The sequence below is a fragment of the Neoarius graeffei genome, chromosome 1 (assembly GCF_027579695.1).
Source record: "Neoarius graeffei isolate fNeoGra1 chromosome 1, fNeoGra1.pri, whole genome shotgun sequence".
NCBI classification, from domain to species: Eukaryota; Metazoa; Chordata; class Actinopteri; order Siluriformes; family Ariidae; genus Neoarius; species Neoarius graeffei.
In genome coordinates this window covers 74,440,342-74,460,810 of record NC_083569.1, presented here as the reverse complement: position 1 = coordinate 74,460,810, position 20,469 = coordinate 74,440,342, and the positions used below count along the sequence as shown (strand labels likewise).

Below are 20,469 nucleotides of genomic sequence, written 5' to 3'. Positions count from 1 at the left end.
TCTACGGTCAATTTAGAGTCACCAGTTAACCTAACCTGCATGTCTTTGGACTGTGGGGGAAACCGGAGCACCCGGAGGAAACCCACGCGGACACGGGGAGAACATGCAAACTCCGCACAGAAAGGCCCTCGCCGGCCCCGGGGCTCGAACCCAGGACCTTCTTGCTGTGAGGCAACAGCGCTAACCACTACACCACCGTGCCGCCCCAAAACAAACATTTAAAGTGAAATTAATCTTTAATCCTTTCAGAAAACCGGAACATGGGTTCTAGGTAAAGCCATGAGTGCGTGTGCATTCCCCAGAAGAACCGCCTCCTTCCATTCTGCCATCAACTGATCGTGTTAAATAACGCTGTTGAGAAATCATTGAACTTGATTTTATCCAGTCTATGGACGTGACGTGACCCTAGTGATGACTGACAGACTGTCTCAGTGTCACCTGTGAAAAAACCCAATCACATTTTAGAAAAGAAAAGAAAAAAACATCCACTTTCAAAGCTGCTTCATAGTAACGAGTAACGAGGACCTTGATAGAAATGTAGTGGAGTGAAAAGTACGATATTTGTCTTTCAAATGTAGTGAAGTTAAAGTCATGAGTTTCCAAAAAAAATACTCAAGTAAAGTATAGATACTCAAAAAGTGTACTTAAGTACAGTACTCAAGTAAATGTGCTTCATTACTGTCCACCTCTGGTTTGGCACACATCCCATCGACACATACGTGCACTTTCCTTCAAGCGTAGGGTCAGGTGTATTTCCATAATGCATAACATTTCCGTCTAAGGTTAAACCAACAAAGCTGCTTTGTATAATGGATTCCACCAAAATTAATTATTATCATTAATTTTTAAAATGATTATTCTGATTTAATGGGCGGCACAGTGGTGTAGTGGTTAGTGCTGTCGCCTCACAGCAAGAAGTTCCAGGTTCGAGCCCCGTGGCCGGCGAGGGCCTTTCTGTGCAGAGTTTGCATGTTCTCCCCGTGTCCGCGTGGGTTTCCTCCGGGTGCTCCGGTTTCCCCCACAGTCCAAAGACATGCAGGTTAGGTTAACTGGTGACTCTAAATTGAGCGTAGGTGTGAATGTGAGTGTGAATGGTTGTCTGTGTCTATGTGTCAGCCCTGTGATGACCTGGCGACTTGTCCAGGGTGTACCCCGCCTTTCGCCCGTAGTCAGCTGGGATAGGCTCCAGCTTGCCTGCGACCCTGTAGAAGGATAAAGCGGCTACAGATAATGAGATGAATGAGATGAGATTATTCTGATTTAGTCCAGCTAGCATTTGAGGACATCGTGCAAGTCGAGTTGTCATTTCAGCTTTGAAAGTAACAGGTGAGTTTCCCCTTTAAGACTTGAACATGTGACAGAACTCAAAGCAACCATCATTATTATTGCTCACATAACTCTGTATTAAAAAGCTGTAATGAAGAGAAATGGGTGGCAAAGTAGCACGTGGCACTAAAGTAATGGAAAGTTAAAGATCCGGCAGTGACTAACTGCTTCCTACAGACCCAGCTCACATCAGGCTTTAAATCACCCTCATGTCTACATAAAGAGGACAGACTTCATACTCCGTTATAGCAGCCAGAGACTGTTAATGAAGACCGTCTCCGTCTTATCTCGCCCCATAAGCCGACCAGAGTGTATTTGAAGTAGTGGGTTACAATAATGGGGTGAAATGCTGTAACCCCACATTGTGTGAAGCTGTCATCCCATTATAGTAATAATGGATATTTCTTTCATCTCTCTCGTTCTTTCTTTCTCTCTTTCTGTCTTTCTTTCATTCTGGTCTGTTGCAAATACACACACCTTTCTGTGGCTAATTCAACAGGGAGAAAAGACTAGTGAAAAAAAGCACATGTGACTATAATTCTGCTAATAGTCTCTTTATCGAATCCCATCTTTGTTATAGAACGTAATGGGTTTAATGGACTGCAATAATATGTCCTGTGCCGCCACCCCTCCCTCATGTGTGCAGCCTCTCTCCCTCTCTCTCTCTCTCTTTCTCTCTCGCTATTGCCTTGTCTTAATTTCATCTCTCTCTTTTCTCTCTCACTGTGTCCCTAATGTAGTTTTGTATGATTTTCGGTCTAATAGGATCTAATCTGTCAAGTTCCTAGTGGAAGCTGGCTTTGTTATGAAGGATGGCCTCATTCGGTTGCACAAAACAAGATTGGCTGATGTTCATTTCTACTTTCTGTTAATGGCTTTAAAGAACCGTTAAAAAGAGAGAGAGAGAGAGAGAGAGAGAGAGAGAGAGAGATACCCAACTGTGCTACATGCATGTTCTCAGATGAATTATGAACAGATGAACAGCTGGCTTTTTTTTTTTTCCTATTTTTCTTTAGGGCTTTGGGATCGTGGCTTTGACAAAGAAAATGAAGACCTGCGAAACTTTTTGGGGACCAAGTACACCAAAGTGTATATGATGCACAGAGCAGGTAATTGGTTTGCTGTCGATATTACTCTCTTTGCAGCACTTGCCACTTTTTTATTTTTAGCTCATCCGGCCACAGGCCAGGCCTGATGAGCTTATGCGATCATGCATCGTCCATCCACAATTTACAAAAATAGGTACCCTATGCATACACGTACTATGAATACATGGCTACTGCTTATAAATAAAATTGTTTTCTGATCCCATGTCCATACAGTAAATATAGCATATACTATATATTTACTTTACTTTATGAGGCAGTAGCCACAAAAATCCAACGTAATCCAAAAATGAACAATTTAAAAATCACAGAAGTAAAATATACCAAGTGTCTGTACTTTATATTATTCTACTCTTACCTCTTACAGTTTTCCAAACTGAAACCTCCGAACCGAGGCTGACATACACATGCTGTCGCCATGACCCAAACTCTTCTCATCTCATTATCTGTAGCCGCTTTATCCTGTTCTACAGGGTCGCAGGCAAGCTGGAGCCTATCCCAGCTGACTACGGGCGAAAGGCGGGGTACACCCTGGACAAGTCGCCAGGTCATCACAGGGCTGACACATAGACACAGACAACCATTCACACTCACATTCACACCTACGGTCAATTTAGAGTCACCAGTTAACCTAACCTGCATGTCTTTGGACTGTGGGGGAAACCGGAGCCCCCGGAGGAAACCTACGCGGACACGGAGAGAACATGCAAACTCCACACAGAAAGGCCCTCACCGGCCACGGGGCTCGAACCCAGGACCTTCTTGCTGTGAGGCGACAGCGCTAACCACTACACCACCGTGCCGCCCGACCCAAACTCTTATTTCCCGAAAAAGGCCCAGCGCTAGAGCTCAGTGGTCTCAATACTCTTTTCGACAACTTCCTGTAACAACTCGGAAGTGCATCACATTGACATCACGCATGGGATCACTGGCTGAAGAAGGCGAGGAAAGGGAGACGACCTGGAGTATATTTTAAAATAGGAACGCACTTTCCCTCGGTAATCAGCATAAACATGTCTGAAAGCGATTTCTTTAACCTAGTCCATTTATTTCGAATGGTGAACCAAATTATATACACTCAGCGGCCATTTTAATAGGAACACCTGTATGTGCAGTGCACGACTGTTACACTCTTACAACACAATGACATAGTGGCTCCGCCTCTATGAGGCAGCAGCCACAAAAATCGCTCCTCCTTCTCCAGGATTGATCGGATTTCAGTCAAACTCACAAATAAGGTTCCCCATGTGGGTGTGCATAAAAGTTGTCAAGATGGTGGCGTCACCTGTCATATTTACGATTTTTTTTTCCCTCTGTGCTCTCACGGAAGGCAGTCGCATCTCTGCTCTGCTCTCCTCTCCTCTCCTTTTTTCCTGCTTGTGCTCTTTGTTCATCTCGTCTGCCTATACCTTTTTTTTTGAGAGACTTTCTCCGCATTGAATTTCTAAACTAAAAAAGCATGGATTTGATAAACTCTTTTTGACAGCTTCCTGTAACAACTCGGAAGTGCATCACATTGACATCACGCATGGGATCACTGGCTGAAGAAGGTGAGGAAAGGGAGACGACCTGGAGTATATTTTCTCCCCATGTATACTCAACCTGGAGTATATTCTCCCCATGTCTCCCAACGAAATTGACACAGTTTCTGGGTTCGGGGGAACCCACCTGTCCTGCCGGAACGTGTGTGGAGGACATTGAAGATATCTACCTATTCGGAACCATGATTACAGGACTTTTGCTGATTGGATTAGGCATTGCCCTGGTATATCGAGGAAATCAGACAATGGTGACAGCTGTTCAAAGCCCCACAAAGCTGCCTGATGATTGGAGTGGTGGGCAAAGCTGTTGGCACTTGGACTGTGGACATTCAGAACTTTAACCACAAAATGGTTGTTATCTCGGAGCAGCTTTCAGCTTTGCAAGGAATATGTATTTCGGAGACCAAACGGAATTGAATTGAACAGAATGGACGTAATGGACAGATATGGACGAGTGGTGTGGACATGTAAAGACTGCGTCTGTTTGAAAGACTAAACAATCTCTATCTTATCGACATTCGGCTCCCTGAACAGCACTGGCCTCGATCAAGGCCGTTGCTGGGGTAATATTTCCCCCAGAAGGTCACTACTGGGAGACACTCTCACATTCCTTCCCCAATTTTCTGCAGTCGCCGTTTTTCACCCCCAGTGTGACAAGCGGGTGCGTGACCAGCGCCGTTTGCATGGCTGCAGGAGCGGACGGCTGCTTGCTTGTGCTGGGTTACCTCTACCTCCTCCCCTCCTACCCCCTTACCCCTTCCCTCCCACCCCTGATTACCCCCTCCTTCCCCCCCTCAAGTCCCATGTTTCAAAGTGTACTTGTGTTATTGTGTGCTTTTGCGGAGGTTTTTAAATGTTCCCACACTGTACTCCTGATAGGAGCATAGTGGGGGGGGGGTGTTCTTTTTTTCCTCATCTTTCCTTTTTTTTCTTTTCTTTTTCTTTTATCCCTGTCTTCCTGTCCTGTTCCCCCTCTGGAAGGACAGGTTGATGGTCAATTTCACTGGTAACAGTGACAATAAAGGGTTCATTCATTATGGGTATCTGAAATTTCAAACTCACGCACAACAACAGTGGCCGGCATGAGCTACAGCATCATTAAGGCTATTTTTATTTTTATTATTTATTTATTTATTGCCCATTCGAAATCAACTACCCAGTGTGGTTCTTTCATAACCATGATTTTGGGACTTGGCTATAGCAAACAGTCTACAAACAATGACATCATTTCCTTCAAATAATCACAGAACTGTTGGCGAACACGGCGTAACTGGCACTAAGAAGCCCGAACTTAACACTGTCGAAATTTCAATAAATAAGTCACCTCAAACACAATTTAATATATTAACGCTAATAACCACAAATGCAATATATTTGTCTGTTCTACAATCTAAAATCTGGAAGGAAATCATGTTATGCCAATTTCCAGATAATCTAATCCATGTCCCCTAAGTGAACTTGATCGACATGGCTATTAGTTTCCTACCAGGCAAAAGCCTGAGAACTCTGCTTGAAACCATTTATGCTTTTCCATGCTTTAAACTGTGTCTAATGTCAGCGGTTAATAAGCATGTCCTGTTCAGAGATTTTCAATTCATATAGAAATTAATCTACAATGAGATGGTCACCCAAAAGAAAGGAACTGCAATCCTTGAGGGCCTTAACCAAGCACAGTTTGGTGATTTCTATTTATTTATTTATTTATTTATTTTTTTATTTATTTATTTTTCAAGCCCCAAACCACTGACTAAATCACTGAGTTGAATTGTGTGTCCTTGAGCAAACATGCAGGATTTGAGAGAATATATCTGGAAAAATATATTAAATGTTTTCCAGCCGAAACTAAAAAATAATACTTTTCAGCAAGAAAACATTTGATTTTGGTATTGGCACACATGGGTTTAAAAAAAAAAAATTATTAAAAATGTCTGAGCTAATTAGGGTAATTCCAGATTGAAAAGATGTGTGAAGTTGTGATCTTTAATTGAAGTACACATATTGTAAGGACTTTTTTTTACATGTGTCACAATTCTTGACATGTCTTTCATCTGAGTGCTTTGTGTAGCCTCCAACAGCACAGCCTCGCTTATGTATTTTCCTCTGAAGTTAAACCCACAGGTTTAGAGCATGGGATTGCGATGGTCACATCAAAGGATCAATTCTGTGGTTTCGAACCATGTTTTGTGGTTTTGTGGACAATGGTTTTGATTGTCCTGCTAGAAGATCCAAGCACAAACTGGTTGTAGCTTCTTGGCATAGGCAGTCAGATTTTCATTTAAAATCTCCTCGTACTTCATGGAATCCATAACGCCATTTATTTTTTTCGCGGTCCAGTTTCCATCAAATCGAGAAAGGAAAACACTGCATTCCAGCATAAGAACCTTATCCCATCTGTGAAACATGGTGGTGGTAGTGTCATGGTTTGGGCCTGTTTTGCTGCATCTGGGCCAGGACGGCTTGCCATCATTGATGGAACAATGAATTATGAATTATACCAGTGAATTCTAAAGGAAAATGTCAGGACATCTGTCCATGAACTGAATCTCAAGAGAAACTGGGTCATGCAGCAAGACAACGACCCTAAGCACACAAGTCGTTCTACCAAAGAATGGTTAAAGGAGAATAAAGTTAACGTTTTGGAATGGCCAAGTCAAAGTCCTGACCTTAATCCAATCGATATGTTGTGAAAGGACCTGAAGCGAGCAGTTCATGTGAGGAAACCCACCAACGTCCCAGAGTTGAAGCTGTTCTGTACGGAGGAATGGGCTAAAATTCCTCCAAGCCGGTGTGCAGGACTGATCAACAGTTACCGCAAACGTTTAGTTGTAGTTATTGCTGCACAAGGGGGTCACACCAGATACTGAAAGCAAAGGTTCACATACTTTTGCCACTCACAGATATGTAATATTGGATCATTTTCCTCAATAAATAAATGACCAAGTATAATATTTTTGTCTCATTTGTTTAACTGGGTTCTCTTTATCTACTTTTAGGACTTGTGTGAAAATCTGATGATGTTTTAGGTCATATTTATGCAGAAATATAGAAAATTCTAAAGGGTTCACAAACTTTCAAGCACCACTGTAGCTTGTCAAACAGGTTTGTTCTACAGTAAATATGGTTTCCCTTTCAGGCGCTCTCATTTTCTGTTAGAATTTGGTAAAGAAAACAATACATATATTATTTACCAGCTTAAAGTCGGTCCGTTTCGTGAAATACCGTGACCTCGGCCTTGGAAATACCTCAGCTCAGAGGCCTCGGTCAGTATTTTCAAGACCTCGGTTACGGTACTTGGCGATACAGAGCTCCCAGCTGGTAAATTTATATATATATATACACACTAACACAGTTCCCTGGACCTTTGGAGGAAAAACAGCCCCACAACATCATTTATCCTCCACCAGTGCGGAACAGGTTCTGGATAAACATCTTTTTTTTTTTACACTGAAGCCACCTTGAGAGTTTGATGCAGCAAAGCTGTTTTTTTTTTTGTCTCATATGTTCACTCTGATGAACATTAAAAAGTGAAATATAAATGGAAACATGTTTAATTACACAAGCATGACTTTTCATAGTGGTTTTTTTTATCTTTACATATTTAATCTTGGAACGTACTGTACAAAAGTCTTAAGCACCCAAAGCATTTATTTTTTTTCCATACAAACTTTGTTATAGATTTCTATTTTATGACTTCTACATTATCGAGTCAGTAGAAAAACATTTTAGAGTCCAAACATTTGTTTTCCAGCACAAAATTGAATCTCATCTCATCTCATCATCTGTAGCCGCTTTATCCTGTCCTACAGGGTCGCAGGCAAGCTGGAGCCTATCCCAGCTGACTACGGGCGAAAGGCGGGGTACACCCTGGACAAGTCGCCAGGTCATCACAGGGCTGACACATAGACACAGACAACCATTCACACTCACATTCACACCTACGCTCAATTTAGAGTCACCAGTTAACCTAACCTGCATGTCTTTGGACTGTGGGGGAAACCGGAGCACCCGGAGGAAACCCACGCGGACACGGGGAGAACATGCAAACTCCGCACAGAAAGGCCCTCGCCGGCCACGGGGCTCGAACCCGGACCTTCTTGCTGTGAGGTGACAACGCTAACCACTACACCACCGTGCCGCCCACAAAATTAAATGTTACAGAAAAAAAGGGTTGTATCTGAGCAGCGTATTACATAAGATATGACTTTTCAGATGAAAAAAGAAAACATAATGAAGGCTGCTGGGTTTTGGAGCAAAATGAAGACGCGAGTGTGACAGTCAAAGTGTCCAGAAGAACTGTGGCTGCTTCTGTAAGATGCTCAGTAAAACCTACAGCTCATTTCCGCATAAAACTGCACTCACTGGACCGGAGACTACTATTTTCTAAAGCAAAGGGTCGTCTCACACCATATACTGACTTTGTTTCATTTATTATGGCTTACTGCGGTTTATAGTCTTTTTTTAATGTTGAAACATTTCATTTTATTATTTTTAAGCCATTTTTTTGTCAACAGCATTTCTTTACACGTGCCCAAGACTTTTGCAAACTCTGTGTGTGTGATATATATTCCACGAAATCAAGTCGTTCATGAGCTGATAGCAGAAGAGTCGCGTAGCACTGAGTTAGCTATAAGCCGTGTACGACGAGATTGAGTTGAATAACTGTTTTATTCTATTCACATTCACTGGATTTTGAGAAAGAGGTTATTTTTATTTTTTGCAAATATCGATAAATAAAAACTTTATACAAAATAATTTCGGCTTAGGCGGACTTCTTAAAAACCTATCAATGGCTGCATGAATTGACTTTAGTGTTGTTTTTTTGTAGAAACTGCCGTCTTGCTGTCATGCCGAGGTCTAGAATAGATTTCAACGTTTATTTAATTCTTCCTTGGACATTTCAGTTCTGTAATTTTCAAATGCCTTTGAGCTTTTGAACCAGTCTAAAGAATTCAACAAATTTTAATGTTTAAAGATGAAGGATGTAAACAAACCGGCGAAATGTCAGGAGCAATTTGTGAAAAATGTGATAATAATAATAATAATAATAATAATAATAATAATAATAATAATTCTTGAAAAATGAAAAGATATGTTCTTACCATCAAATAGTTTCATTCCATATTTTGTTGGTTTTTTTTTTTTTTTGTATTTTTGGGGGTTTTGTTTTAGAGTTTTTATTTTGTCCTCAGTTCAGCAAAACGCTCCGCCATTTTGTTTTTCTCTACTCACGGTATATGAGCTGATATCCTAGTAGTAGAGTAGCCAATCAGAGTGTGTGTGTGTGTGTGTGTGTATTTATATTACACATGAGCTTTCTTGTTTAAGCTAAGTAACCACAAAGGTGTTCTATCATAACTTTTTTTTAACCCATCTTTACCAAGCCTACCAATTGTTTTATATAAGAGAGAGAGAGAGAGAGAGAGAGAGAGAATGGCACAGAATGAACTTTAGCAATAAATCCAAACCAGTGCTACTGAAGACACCGATGTTCACGAGGCCTTGGCTGATTTACGATGCTATTAGGACTCTCCGATGGGTTGTATCTACTGCCGATGGACATCAAGTTGCTGATGCCAGATTGATTTTTTTTTTAACACCATGGAGATGTGCTGTCGCAGCTCAAAGGTGCACAGTAGTAAAGTATACTAACTGATTATGTGGTCAACCATGTCTCTTCACTGTCCTTTGTTCCTGCACTTCACCACTGACTGTTGTTTCTGACTGCAGACATACTCTGATTGGCTGCAGCCAGAAGAGCCCGTCTATCTGAATCTGTGCTCCAAGAGACTTGAACTTTAGCAATGCAGCTGCTACATCAGATAATATTAGTGTCAAAAAGTGACTGGCGAAAGGATTTTGATTTAAAGATGGACATATGGGATAGTTTTATATTTCACGTGATCTCCCACAGTGTTCCTTTTGTTTATATATATATATATATATATATATATATATATATATATATATATATATATATATATATATATACACATACATACAGTGGGGCAAAAAAGTATTTAGTCAGTCACCAATTGTGCAAGTTCTCCCACTTAAAAAGATGAGCGAGGCCTGTAATTTTCATCATAGGTATACCTCAACTATGAGAGACAGAATGGGGGGAAAGAATCCAGAAAATCACATTGTCTGATTTTTAAATAATTTATTTGCAAATTATGGTGGAAAATAAGTATTTCGTCAATAACAAAAGTTCATCTCAATACTTTGTTATATACCCTTTGTTGGCAATGACAGAGGTCAAACGTTTTCTGTAAGTCTTCACAAGGTTTTCACACACTGTTGCTGGTATTTTGGCCCATTCCTCCATGCAGATCTCCTCTAGAGCAGTGATGTTTTGGGGCTGTCGCTGGGCAACACAGACTTTCAACTCCCTCCAAAGATTTTCTATGGGGTTGAGATCTGGAGACTGGCTAGGCCACTCCAGGACCTTGAAATGCTTCTTACAAAGCCACTCCTTCGTTGCCCAGGCAGTGTGTTTGGGATCATTGTCATGCTGAAAGACCCAGCCACGTTTCATCTTCAATGCCCTTGCTGATGGAAGGAGGTTTTCACTCAAAATCTCACGATACATGGCCCCATTCATTCTTTCCTTTACACGGATCAGTCGTCCTGGTCCCTTTGCAGAAAAACAGCCCCAAAGTATGATGTTTCCACCCCCATGCTTCACAGTAGGTATGGTGTTCTTTGGATGCAACTCAGCATTCTTTCTCCTCCAAACATGACAAGTTGAGTTTTTACCAAAAAGTTCTATTTTGGTTTCATCTGACCATATGACATTCTCCCAATCCTCTTCTGGATCATCCAAATGCTCTCTAGCAAACTTCAGATGGGCCTGGACATGTACTGGCTTAAGCAGGGGGACACGTCTGGTACTGCAGGATTTGAGTCCCTGGCGGCGTAGTGTGTTACTGATGGTAGCCTTTGTTATTTTGGTCCCAGCTCTCTGCAGGTCATTCACTAGGTCCCCCCGTGTGGTTCTGGGATTTTTGCTCACCATTCTTGTGATCATTTTGACCCCACGGGGTATGTCTTCCATTTTCTAATAATTGCTCCCACAGTTGATTTCTTCACACCAAGCTGCTTACCTATTGCAGATTCAGTCTTCCCAGCCTGGTGCAGGTCTACAATTTTGTTTCTGGTGTCCTTTGACAGCTCTTTGGTCTTGGCCATAGTGGGGTTTGGAGTGTGACTGTTTGAGGTTGTGGACAGGTGTCTTTTATACTGATAACAAGTTCAAGCAGGTGCCATTAATACAGGTAACGAGTGGAGGACAGAGGAGCCTCTTAAAGAAGAAGTTACAGGTCTGTGAGAGCCAGAAATCTTGCTTGTTTGTAGGTGACCAAATACTTATTTTACCGAGGAATTTACCAATTAATTCATTAAAAATCCTACAATGTGATTTCCTGGATTCTTTCCCCCCATTCTGTCTCTCATAGTTGAAGTGTACCTATGATGAAAATTACAGGCCTCTCTCATCTTTTTAAGTGGGAGAACTTGCACAATTAGTGGCTGACTAAATTACTTTTTTGCCCCACTGTGTGTGTGTATATATATATATATATATATATATATATATATATATATATATATATATATATATATATATATATATAATGTGCCCTTTTCTTTGCGCATGTGTCTACAGGGGTGTATCGTCACTATGAGGACATCGAGAATATGGTGCAGGTGCTGGAGCTGGGTCTGTGGGGTGGAAAAGCCAGCATGGTGCTTTTGTTGCCTTTCCATGTGGAGAGTCTGGCCAGGCTGGAGCGCATGTTGACACTCGAGCAGCTGGAGAAATGGCTGGGGAAGCTGAGCAACATGAGCATGGCACTGACTCTGCCCAGGGTCAATATCAGTAGCACACTCAGCCTACAGGTATTGCACCATCTGATCGCAGATATAAAGAAAACAGCACACACTACAAGAGCGTGTCAATTATTTTGTATCGGCTTATGTTTTAAATGTCTTCATTCACAGGAGCAAGCCTGCAGTTAGACGGATGTGCAAAGGGATATGTATTTAAACTAGTGCTGGACGATTTTTCCTGATTACTGCAGTGAATTCAAATGAATGTTTTATTCAGATTAATTTGTGAACGTTTATATATTTAAATTTCTAATTAAAACATCCATCAAAGCTATTTAAATTTTTCAACCAACACGAAGGAAAACACAACCTTCTTAGCTTGATAAACGCCTCCGTCATCCTCCGCTACTCCCAAACACTGCTGCACTTCGATAAAATACTCACCAAGATAAACAGGCAGCACTTCACTGAGGACTGAGCTCATCGCCAAAAAAAAAAGGTGGAAATATCACTTCAGAGATATGGAATTGGCACAGGTTTGAAAAGTCAGATTAATAAGTGAATGTAATATATAATGCTGCATTCCACATGTCATGGAAGTGGTAATTTGCCAGTCATATTTCTGTCAATTTCGTTCAGCAGATAAAGTGGAAAAATGGACTGGCCGAAAGGTCCAAAGGGGGATTATGTCATGGCGATGTCCGTCCCGGGGAAGGGTGTTCACCTTCTGAAATCAACTCCTCTCACAATTTTTGGAGGAATTTCACGAAACTTGGCAAAAGACATTGTTGTATGTCGGTAGTACACATATTGTTATTTTGTTCAATTCGGTCACATTTTACCAGAGTTGTGGCCCTTGATTAACAGCCTTGTACTTTCACAATTTAATGAGTGTGCTTGCCTTCTGACATCAACTTCTCTCACAATTTTTGGACGAATTTCTCGAAGCTTGGCAAAAGGCCTTGTTATATGACGGTAATACGCATATTAATTTCATTTGTGAAAATTTTACCAGTCTTGACCCTTGATTAAATAACTTGTACTTTGAGAATTTCATGAGGGTGTACGTTCTTCTGAAATCAACTCTTCAAACAATTTGTGGAGGAATTTCACCAAACTTGGCAAACGGCTTTGTTATATGACAGTTATACGCATTAGGGTGCATCAGTTGCCCTCATTTTCATAAAATCTGATGCATTTTTGTTTGGGTGTTCCTTTTCACCAATAAAGACATCCTGTAAAATTTTTTGACCGTATTCAAAAGTCTAATGGTGGCACCATGAGGTTCATTTTTTGCCAAAAAACACTTAATGTTTTCGCGTAAGGTTTGAATTACAATGTTGGACTCCATTTATTGATTTCTTGTGAGCCAGAGATCATGTTAAGAACCTTTGCAAGGGATTGAGAAGCATTAACGTGATTCATAATACATTTGTATTGTTTAAAAGTAGTTGAACAATGATTCAATGAACAGCTAAAACTCAAACTGTGCTTGATAATATATTTAGAATCTCATCTCATCTCGTTATCTCTAGCCGCTTTATCCTTCTACAGGGTCGCAGGCAAGCTGGAGCCTATCCCAGCTGACTACGGGCGAAAGGCGGGGTACACCCTGGACAAGTCGCCAGGTCATCACAGGGCTGACACATAGACACAGACAAGCATTCACACTCACATTCACACCTACGGTCAATTTAGAGTCACCAGTTAACCTAACCTGCATGTCTTTGGACTGTGGGGGAAACCGGAGCACCCGGAGGAAACCCACGCGGACACGGGGAGAACATGCAAACTCCGCACAGAAAGGCCCTCGCTGGCCACGGGGCTCGAACCCGGACCTTCTTGCTGTGAGGCGACAGCGCTAACCACTACACCACCATGCCGCCCTATATTTAGAATATGTACTAAAAATGTGTATCTAAGATATTTGGTATACTCTATAAGGTGCCATAATGTTTCATGAAAAGTGATCGAAATTTTGTCATAAAAGTCATAAAATAGCAGCTTTTTCAATAACTTTGAGCTCCTGGTGCCACCATTAAACTTTTGAATTTTGTCAAAATATTTCACCCAGTGTGTTTTCTTACCAAAAGGAACATAAAAACAAAAATGCATCATGATTGGAGGAACTTTTCATTTTTAGGGGGCAACTGATGCACCCTAATACGCATGTTCAGATTTCATTTAATTTGGGCAAATTTTACCAGAGTTATGCCCTTGATTATTAACAAACTTGTACTTTGGCAATTTCATCAAGGTGTGCTTGCTTTCTGAAATCAACTTCCCTCACAATTTTTATCCCTCACTGGCCGAAAGACCTGAAGGGGGATTATGTCGTGGTGATGCCCGGTCGTCCGTCCGTCCCGGGAAGGGTGCTCATCTTCTGAAATCAACTCCTCTCACAGTTTTTGGAGGAATTTCACGAAACTTGGCAGGATTCTTTGTTATATGTTGATAATGTGCATATTGCAGTTTCGTTCAATTCAGTCGCATTTTACCAGAGTTATGGCCTAGTTGCCAGTGGGGGATATTGTGCTCTCAGAGCACTCTTGTTTTTTCACAACGAGTTTCAAGTAGTCAGTGTGTTTTAGATTTAACAAGCGAATGTGTCTGTATGTTGGTTAATCTAAAGCTAATATGTACACAGTACAGTAAGTGCTACAGTGTGTATTTCTGATGTGGTGAGCAGCCATGCTGATTTGATGTATGAACTCATTTTTCTAATTTCTTATGTAGGTGTATTTAGTTTTATTATTAGCTATATTTAGTTAGTTGTTTTAGTGGTTAGGCACTTTTGAAAACTGTCTAGTTGACAGTTTTCAAGGAACTAGGAGTTGTGAAAACTACCCGAAGTTGGCTTTTTCATTGTGGTGACATTTCATGTCGCGAAAGACATTACATTACAGGCATTTAGCAGACACTCTTATCCAAAGCGATGTACAACACACCCAGATCAGCCTGGAGAGCTGTTGTGGTGGTTAGGTGCCTCGCTCAAGGCCACTTCAGCCATTCCTGCTGGTCCAGGGAATTGGACCAGCAACCTTTTGGTCCCAAAGCTGCTTCTCTAACTGTTAAGCCATGGCTACCCCAAATTTTATTCTTGGGTGAACTGTTCCTTTAAGGTGTAAGATACTCGGATTGAGGTCTATTTATTGGCTTGATTAATCGACATGAGCAAGATTAAGTCGGTGAGAGGTTCTAAATACTGTATCTGGTTTGATACAGTATGGTATATTTTCAGTTAATTGTCCAGCCCTGTTACCTGTTATACCTGTTGTAGTCTTAAGTGTTTGAATTAACAGCTCATTCCATGTTCTAAAAGTGCACAGGCAACTTAAATACACACATGGAAAACAATTATTCTTCCCATAATATCCACGTTTCACTTGATAATGCTTTTGGTCTGCATTTACTCTGTTGCGAGAGAGAGAGAAAGAAGGGTTCACCAAGTTGTCCAAAAATAGTAATAACACCATTTATAGCAAGTAGTGCAAATGAAAGGCTTTTTAAATTATCCTTTATTTAAGAGAACCATTGTTTGCACTATTTGCTATCGATGGTGATGTTACTATTTTTACACAGCTGTCCATTCAATAAAATTTCCTGAAGTCCCTTCTCATCTCATCTCATTATCTCTCACCGCTTTATCCTCTTCTACAGGGTCGCAGGTGAGCTGGAGCCTATCCCAGCTGACTACGGGTGAAATGCAGGGTACACCCTGGACAAGTCGCCAGGTCATCACAGGGCCGACACATAGACACAGACAACCATTCACACTCACATTCACACCTACGCTCAATTTAGAGTCACCAGTTAACCTAACCTGCATGTCTTTGGACTGTGGGGGAAACCAGAGCACCTGGAGGAAACCCACGCGGACACGGGGAGAACATGCAAACTCCGCACAGAAAGGCCCTCACCGGCCATGGGGCTCGAACCCGGACCTTCTTGCTGTGAGGCAACAGCACTAACCACTACACCAGCGTGCCGCATATGGTGTAAGAAAAGGGGGAAAAAATAAAATTCATGTTCAGGAATCGTTCATTTTAAAATTTTTTAAAGATTTTTTTTTCTTCAGTTCTGCCCACTCCAAAAATTATGCATGTCATGAAGAAGTGGCCAAATCCTCATGCCCATCATCACAAAGTTGATATGAGCGTACATTTAGCCTGCGTATCATATGGGTTCGTGCATCTTCATGCCTTTATTTCTGTTATCCTGAAACTGGAACAGCAATGGCATCATGTAAGCCAACAAGGATAACATATTAAAGTTATATTTGATAGCTTACAACCTGCTCTTAGTTCGTAAGTCATTTAATCTGAAGGTATGATGAATTATGGCATTAGTTAGCATCACCTTACTAGGAAGCATTAAAAACAACTTGGAGCGTGATGTATTCAAAAATATGTCTGTCCATGTCAGAAATGATGCAAGTCACTTGCCTTGGGCAGTCTATGAATAAAAATAAATAAATAAATAAAATCAATATGACAGGTACACATTTCGAGGCTAGTTATTTGTCCACGCCTGCAGATTTAGCATATCCGTCATGTTGAAATAACTCCAGAGAGCCTCGTGATGCTCTTTTAATTTGAAGTTAAAAGCTTTTTCATCTTCATCCTCTTCATTGACAATTTTACTTGAGCAAGCTTTGGCATCAGCGGCGATGTCTGTCTGTGCAGTCTCTGTATATTGATATCTGCTCTTCTCAGGGGTTTTGGCTTGGCTGCTGAGAGAAAATGCATAGCGCTGCTGCTGCTGCTGCTGTTGCCCTCTTCACAGCATTCTCTTTACTCACTATTGGATCCAACACCCTCTCAGACCCCTTTCTCTCTTCTGTTTCTGTGCTCCAGAATTGCTCTTTATACTGGAAAAGCACTAGCAGGTCCCCTGGCACACCCTGGTTTTTGTGCCAGAGCTCTCACAGGCTCAAGTAAATCTTGGGCAAACGCACGAACCGCCAGCTGCTCCAGGCTGGGGATAGAAAGGCCGCAGGGGGTCAGATGCCCAGCCAGTGCCACCTTGGCCAGTCTTGCTCCAGGGAGGAGTCCGTCTGGGCTCTGACAGCAGAAAGTGGTACAGCGTATGGGTGTCTCTCCAACAAAGCCGGATCCAAAATATACAGTGAAATCCAAACTTGAGTGGATTTGTTATTGTTCCCATATATATCTTATTAAACCCTACAGCCCGGACAGGTTTGCTGTTGTCTGACAGATTTGGATTGCAGTTTTGCTTCTTAGTTTGTGCCAGCAAGTGTATGTCAGCACACCTAGCTGCTCTTCCTCTTTTGAGTATGCAGTTTTCTCTTTCTGCCATCCTTTCTTCCCGAGAAAAAGTTTCCCCTCGCTCTGAGAATGAACTGATTAATTCTCCAGTGCCTTACGTCTTCTCTCTTCCCCCACATCTTTACTTCTCTCTGTCTGTCTACTCCCATCTCTTTCCCACTCCCCCTTCATCCATTCCATTCTGTCATCTCTCTGTCTGTGCGCCTCCCCCCTCCACTCCACCTGACCCAAGCTCATCTATCTCCTGCTCTAGGGTTGCCCATTCCTCCTACTCGTTCTCCCTCTCCCTCCTTTCATTCATCACTTCATTTTCCACCTCAGATTTTTCATCTGCCCTCATGCTGTCTCTCGTTCCTTACTGGTTCTCTTTTAGTGGCTGCATCTTCACTATTTCTCTCTTCCGCTAGAGTACTGGGGTCCTCTCTGTATTTTCAAAGCTGCTCGACTCCTCTTTCTTTGTTGTCAGCTTTTTTTTTTGCGCTTTTCATCCACATCATCTTCTCTATCATTATCCTTCTTCTCTATTGTTCTGTAATCCTCACTTCCTCAACTGCTTCTTTATACTTCTTCTCTGTTCCTATGCTGGACAGGCATTCACCTACAACTGGGGTCAAAGATTAATTTGTCTTCTCCTTTTCCCAAGCTGAGCACACAGCACTGTGCTGTTGCCTGTTGCTGTTTTCGAGGCTCGCTCAGCATGGAGTATACTAGCTTATTGCTCTCCATCAAATCGAGAGCTGCACACATGGCCTGATTACAACCCTGCTGGATCTCTTCCTTGTTTACCCCCAGAGCTATAAGCCTCCAGCAAACCGGATCCCAACAGCAGCACAAACACTGCCCCATCTTCAACCTTCTCCACCTGCTTGAAGCCGGGACTCGTGCATTGACATAATCCAAATTTAACTTGGCCAAGATGGAGGCAGTGTCTGAACTGTGACTTGGTGGATGTGAAAAGCTGAGAAATAAAGATTAAGAGGAAGGGTTTGCTTAGAGGTGGCACGGCGGTGTAGTGGTTCTCACTGTCGTCTCACAGCAAGAAGGTTCTGGGTTCGAGCCCAGTGACCGACGAGGGCCTTTCTGTGTGGAGTTTGCATGTTCTCCCCGTGTCTGTGTGGGTTTCCTTCGGTTTCATCCAAAGACATGCAGGTTAGGCAAATCGGTGGCTCTAAATTGACCATAGGTGTGAATGTGAGGGTGAATTATTGTTTGTCTCCATGTGTCAGCCCTGCGATGACCTGGTGAATTGTCCAGGGTGTACCCCGCCTCTCGCCCATAATCAGCTGGGATAGGATCCAGCTTGCCCACGACCCTGTACAGGATAAGCGGCTACCGATAATGGATGGAATTGGTTTGTTGAGACCTGTGGGCCTGTAACAGGGCTGGAGAAGTCAAGCTCGAACCGTGCAATCTTCACGCTGAAGATCTGCAACCTATAGGTAATGCAGCAGGATAGGGTTGAAGGGTTTGAATGATGGTAGTATTCTTCTTAAAGCACCTATAGAGGAAGACCGTGAAGGTGGCGCATTTTGTTTTAGAAAGAAGAACGGGGGATAAGGAGTACAAGGACAGCGGTTAGTTCGACATGACAGGTCCAGATTAAAGTGAGTGAAGATATTCCCTCGGCGCCACCTGGGCTGAATGGTTTCTCGAGTGTAGGACACCGTATCATTAAGCATTGTAATTCAGGGTGAGAAATACAAGTTGTGTCAGATGTCCACTGGCTGCTGCTGTCATGTTTCAGTGCTCGTACCTGGCCTGAAGTACAAGATCCCAACATTAACCCGAGCTCGGAGAGGCAGTCCTGAAGGAATCAAGGTTTCTCCTGAAAAAAACCCACTGGCTTAACTTTTCTGGTTTGCTTCACCTGCACCCACACACACAGACGTGTGATGTTTTCATAAGTGATACCCCAGCATATGAAGAGAGGCCAAGTCATCCCCTCTTGACAGCATGACATGAATAGAGCTGTATTACTTTCTTTGACAAGATTCTCTGCTCCTTTTGCTGCTCTCTCTCTATCTTTCCTGCACTTGTGCCTTGGCCTTTCTATTTTATGGTCTGTCTCTCTATTTCTCAATTTCTTTTTGAGTATTTGAGGGAATATTACAAGAGGCCAGAGGCTCTGTTAACCCTCCACCCTCCCACTGACAGTCAAGTGATATTGCCTGATGCTGTCTCTTCCTCTCTCGCTTTCTCTCCGCCTTCCCAGTGGCTATTGAATGTATTCACCCACTTTCATTTTTTTTTTCAAAAAAACCTCATAGCATAGAGAGGCTAACTGCAGAGAAATAATTTTCCCACTTTTCAAGTGAAGTACGGCTTGAAATGAACAAGAAAATGGGCAAAAAGTGTTGCATTAGGATTCACTCCTCCTTTAGATTGAACTTTTCCTATGGGATTATTTTACCCCTCTCACCTTGCCCAGGACAGGTCATATTTCCAATCTAAATCATCAAGCAAGGAGAAGACTAATCAAAGATGGTTTCAGGTCAGCAGGTTTAAGCGAGTTACACAATTTGCTGGCTCAGACTGTTCGCAACTCCACAGCTATGGCCCTGTGGTGTGAGCCCATAAAAAAAAAAAAAAAGTCATTACTTGGGCAAATTTGCCTTGAGTCACATTTCAACTATGCAAAACCACCAGACTTGTGGTGGAAGTGTTTGTGTTTTGGTACATTGTAAAAAATGTTCCTCTTTGTGTAAATACAACCCGGTTCATGTCCCCAAAAAGAACTCTCATTGTTCAAGGCAGCATCATGCTTTAAGCTACAGGAAATGAGACTCCAGAGGGAAGAAAACTTTAAAAGAAAACCAAATCCAGAAGAACAATTTTATCACATGCACACTTAAAGGAGATACGCAGAACCTTTATTTTTAAATACATTTCTGAGTGGATAGTATCTCCATCCTTGACTCTTGTATGCTGCATAAATGGGAATAAAAATATATATATTTTTGAAAGTTAAAATCAACAGCAAAGTTGGCATTTGCGCTGCCCCGCTGAGCCAGCCAGCCCTGAGTGCATGGCATCACAGTGGGAACCGGTTTTAAGGCCGAGGCCTTTTACAGCTATAGACCAAAGTCATATAAATAAAAATGTATGGTGAAAGTAAGAAATCCCGTTACCGACTTGCTCAACTAAGACTGATTTGACTTCACTGATTGTGGGTTGACTCTCATTAAAACAGGATAGGTGTTATAACTTATGCAACATACATGTACATGCATGCATTTTCACTGATAAAACATAAAAGGCTAATTAAATAATCAGATGAACTGAGAATCACATTCTGAAGCAAATTAAATAATCTTATACCGGTAACTTAAACACACAATACAAGTTACATGTATTAGTCTAAATGCAGGTAAACAACGAGTG

General features: G+C 41.9%; 1 protein-coding gene across 1 annotated transcript in view; it reads left to right on the top strand.

Annotated features, from left to right (window-relative positions):
* serpinh2 (serine (or cysteine) peptidase inhibitor, clade H, member 2) overlaps window positions 1–20,469 on the top strand; it is a 79,030-nt gene that overhangs the window by 30,677 nt on the left and 27,884 nt on the right. The window contains exons 3-4 of the mRNA XM_060924823.1: window positions 2,343–2,435; window positions 11,637–11,869. Of these exons, the coding sequence (XP_060780806.1) occupies window positions 2,343–2,435; window positions 11,637–11,869 (326 nt within the window). The remainder of the gene's footprint in view (window positions 1–2,342; window positions 2,436–11,636; window positions 11,870–20,469) is intronic.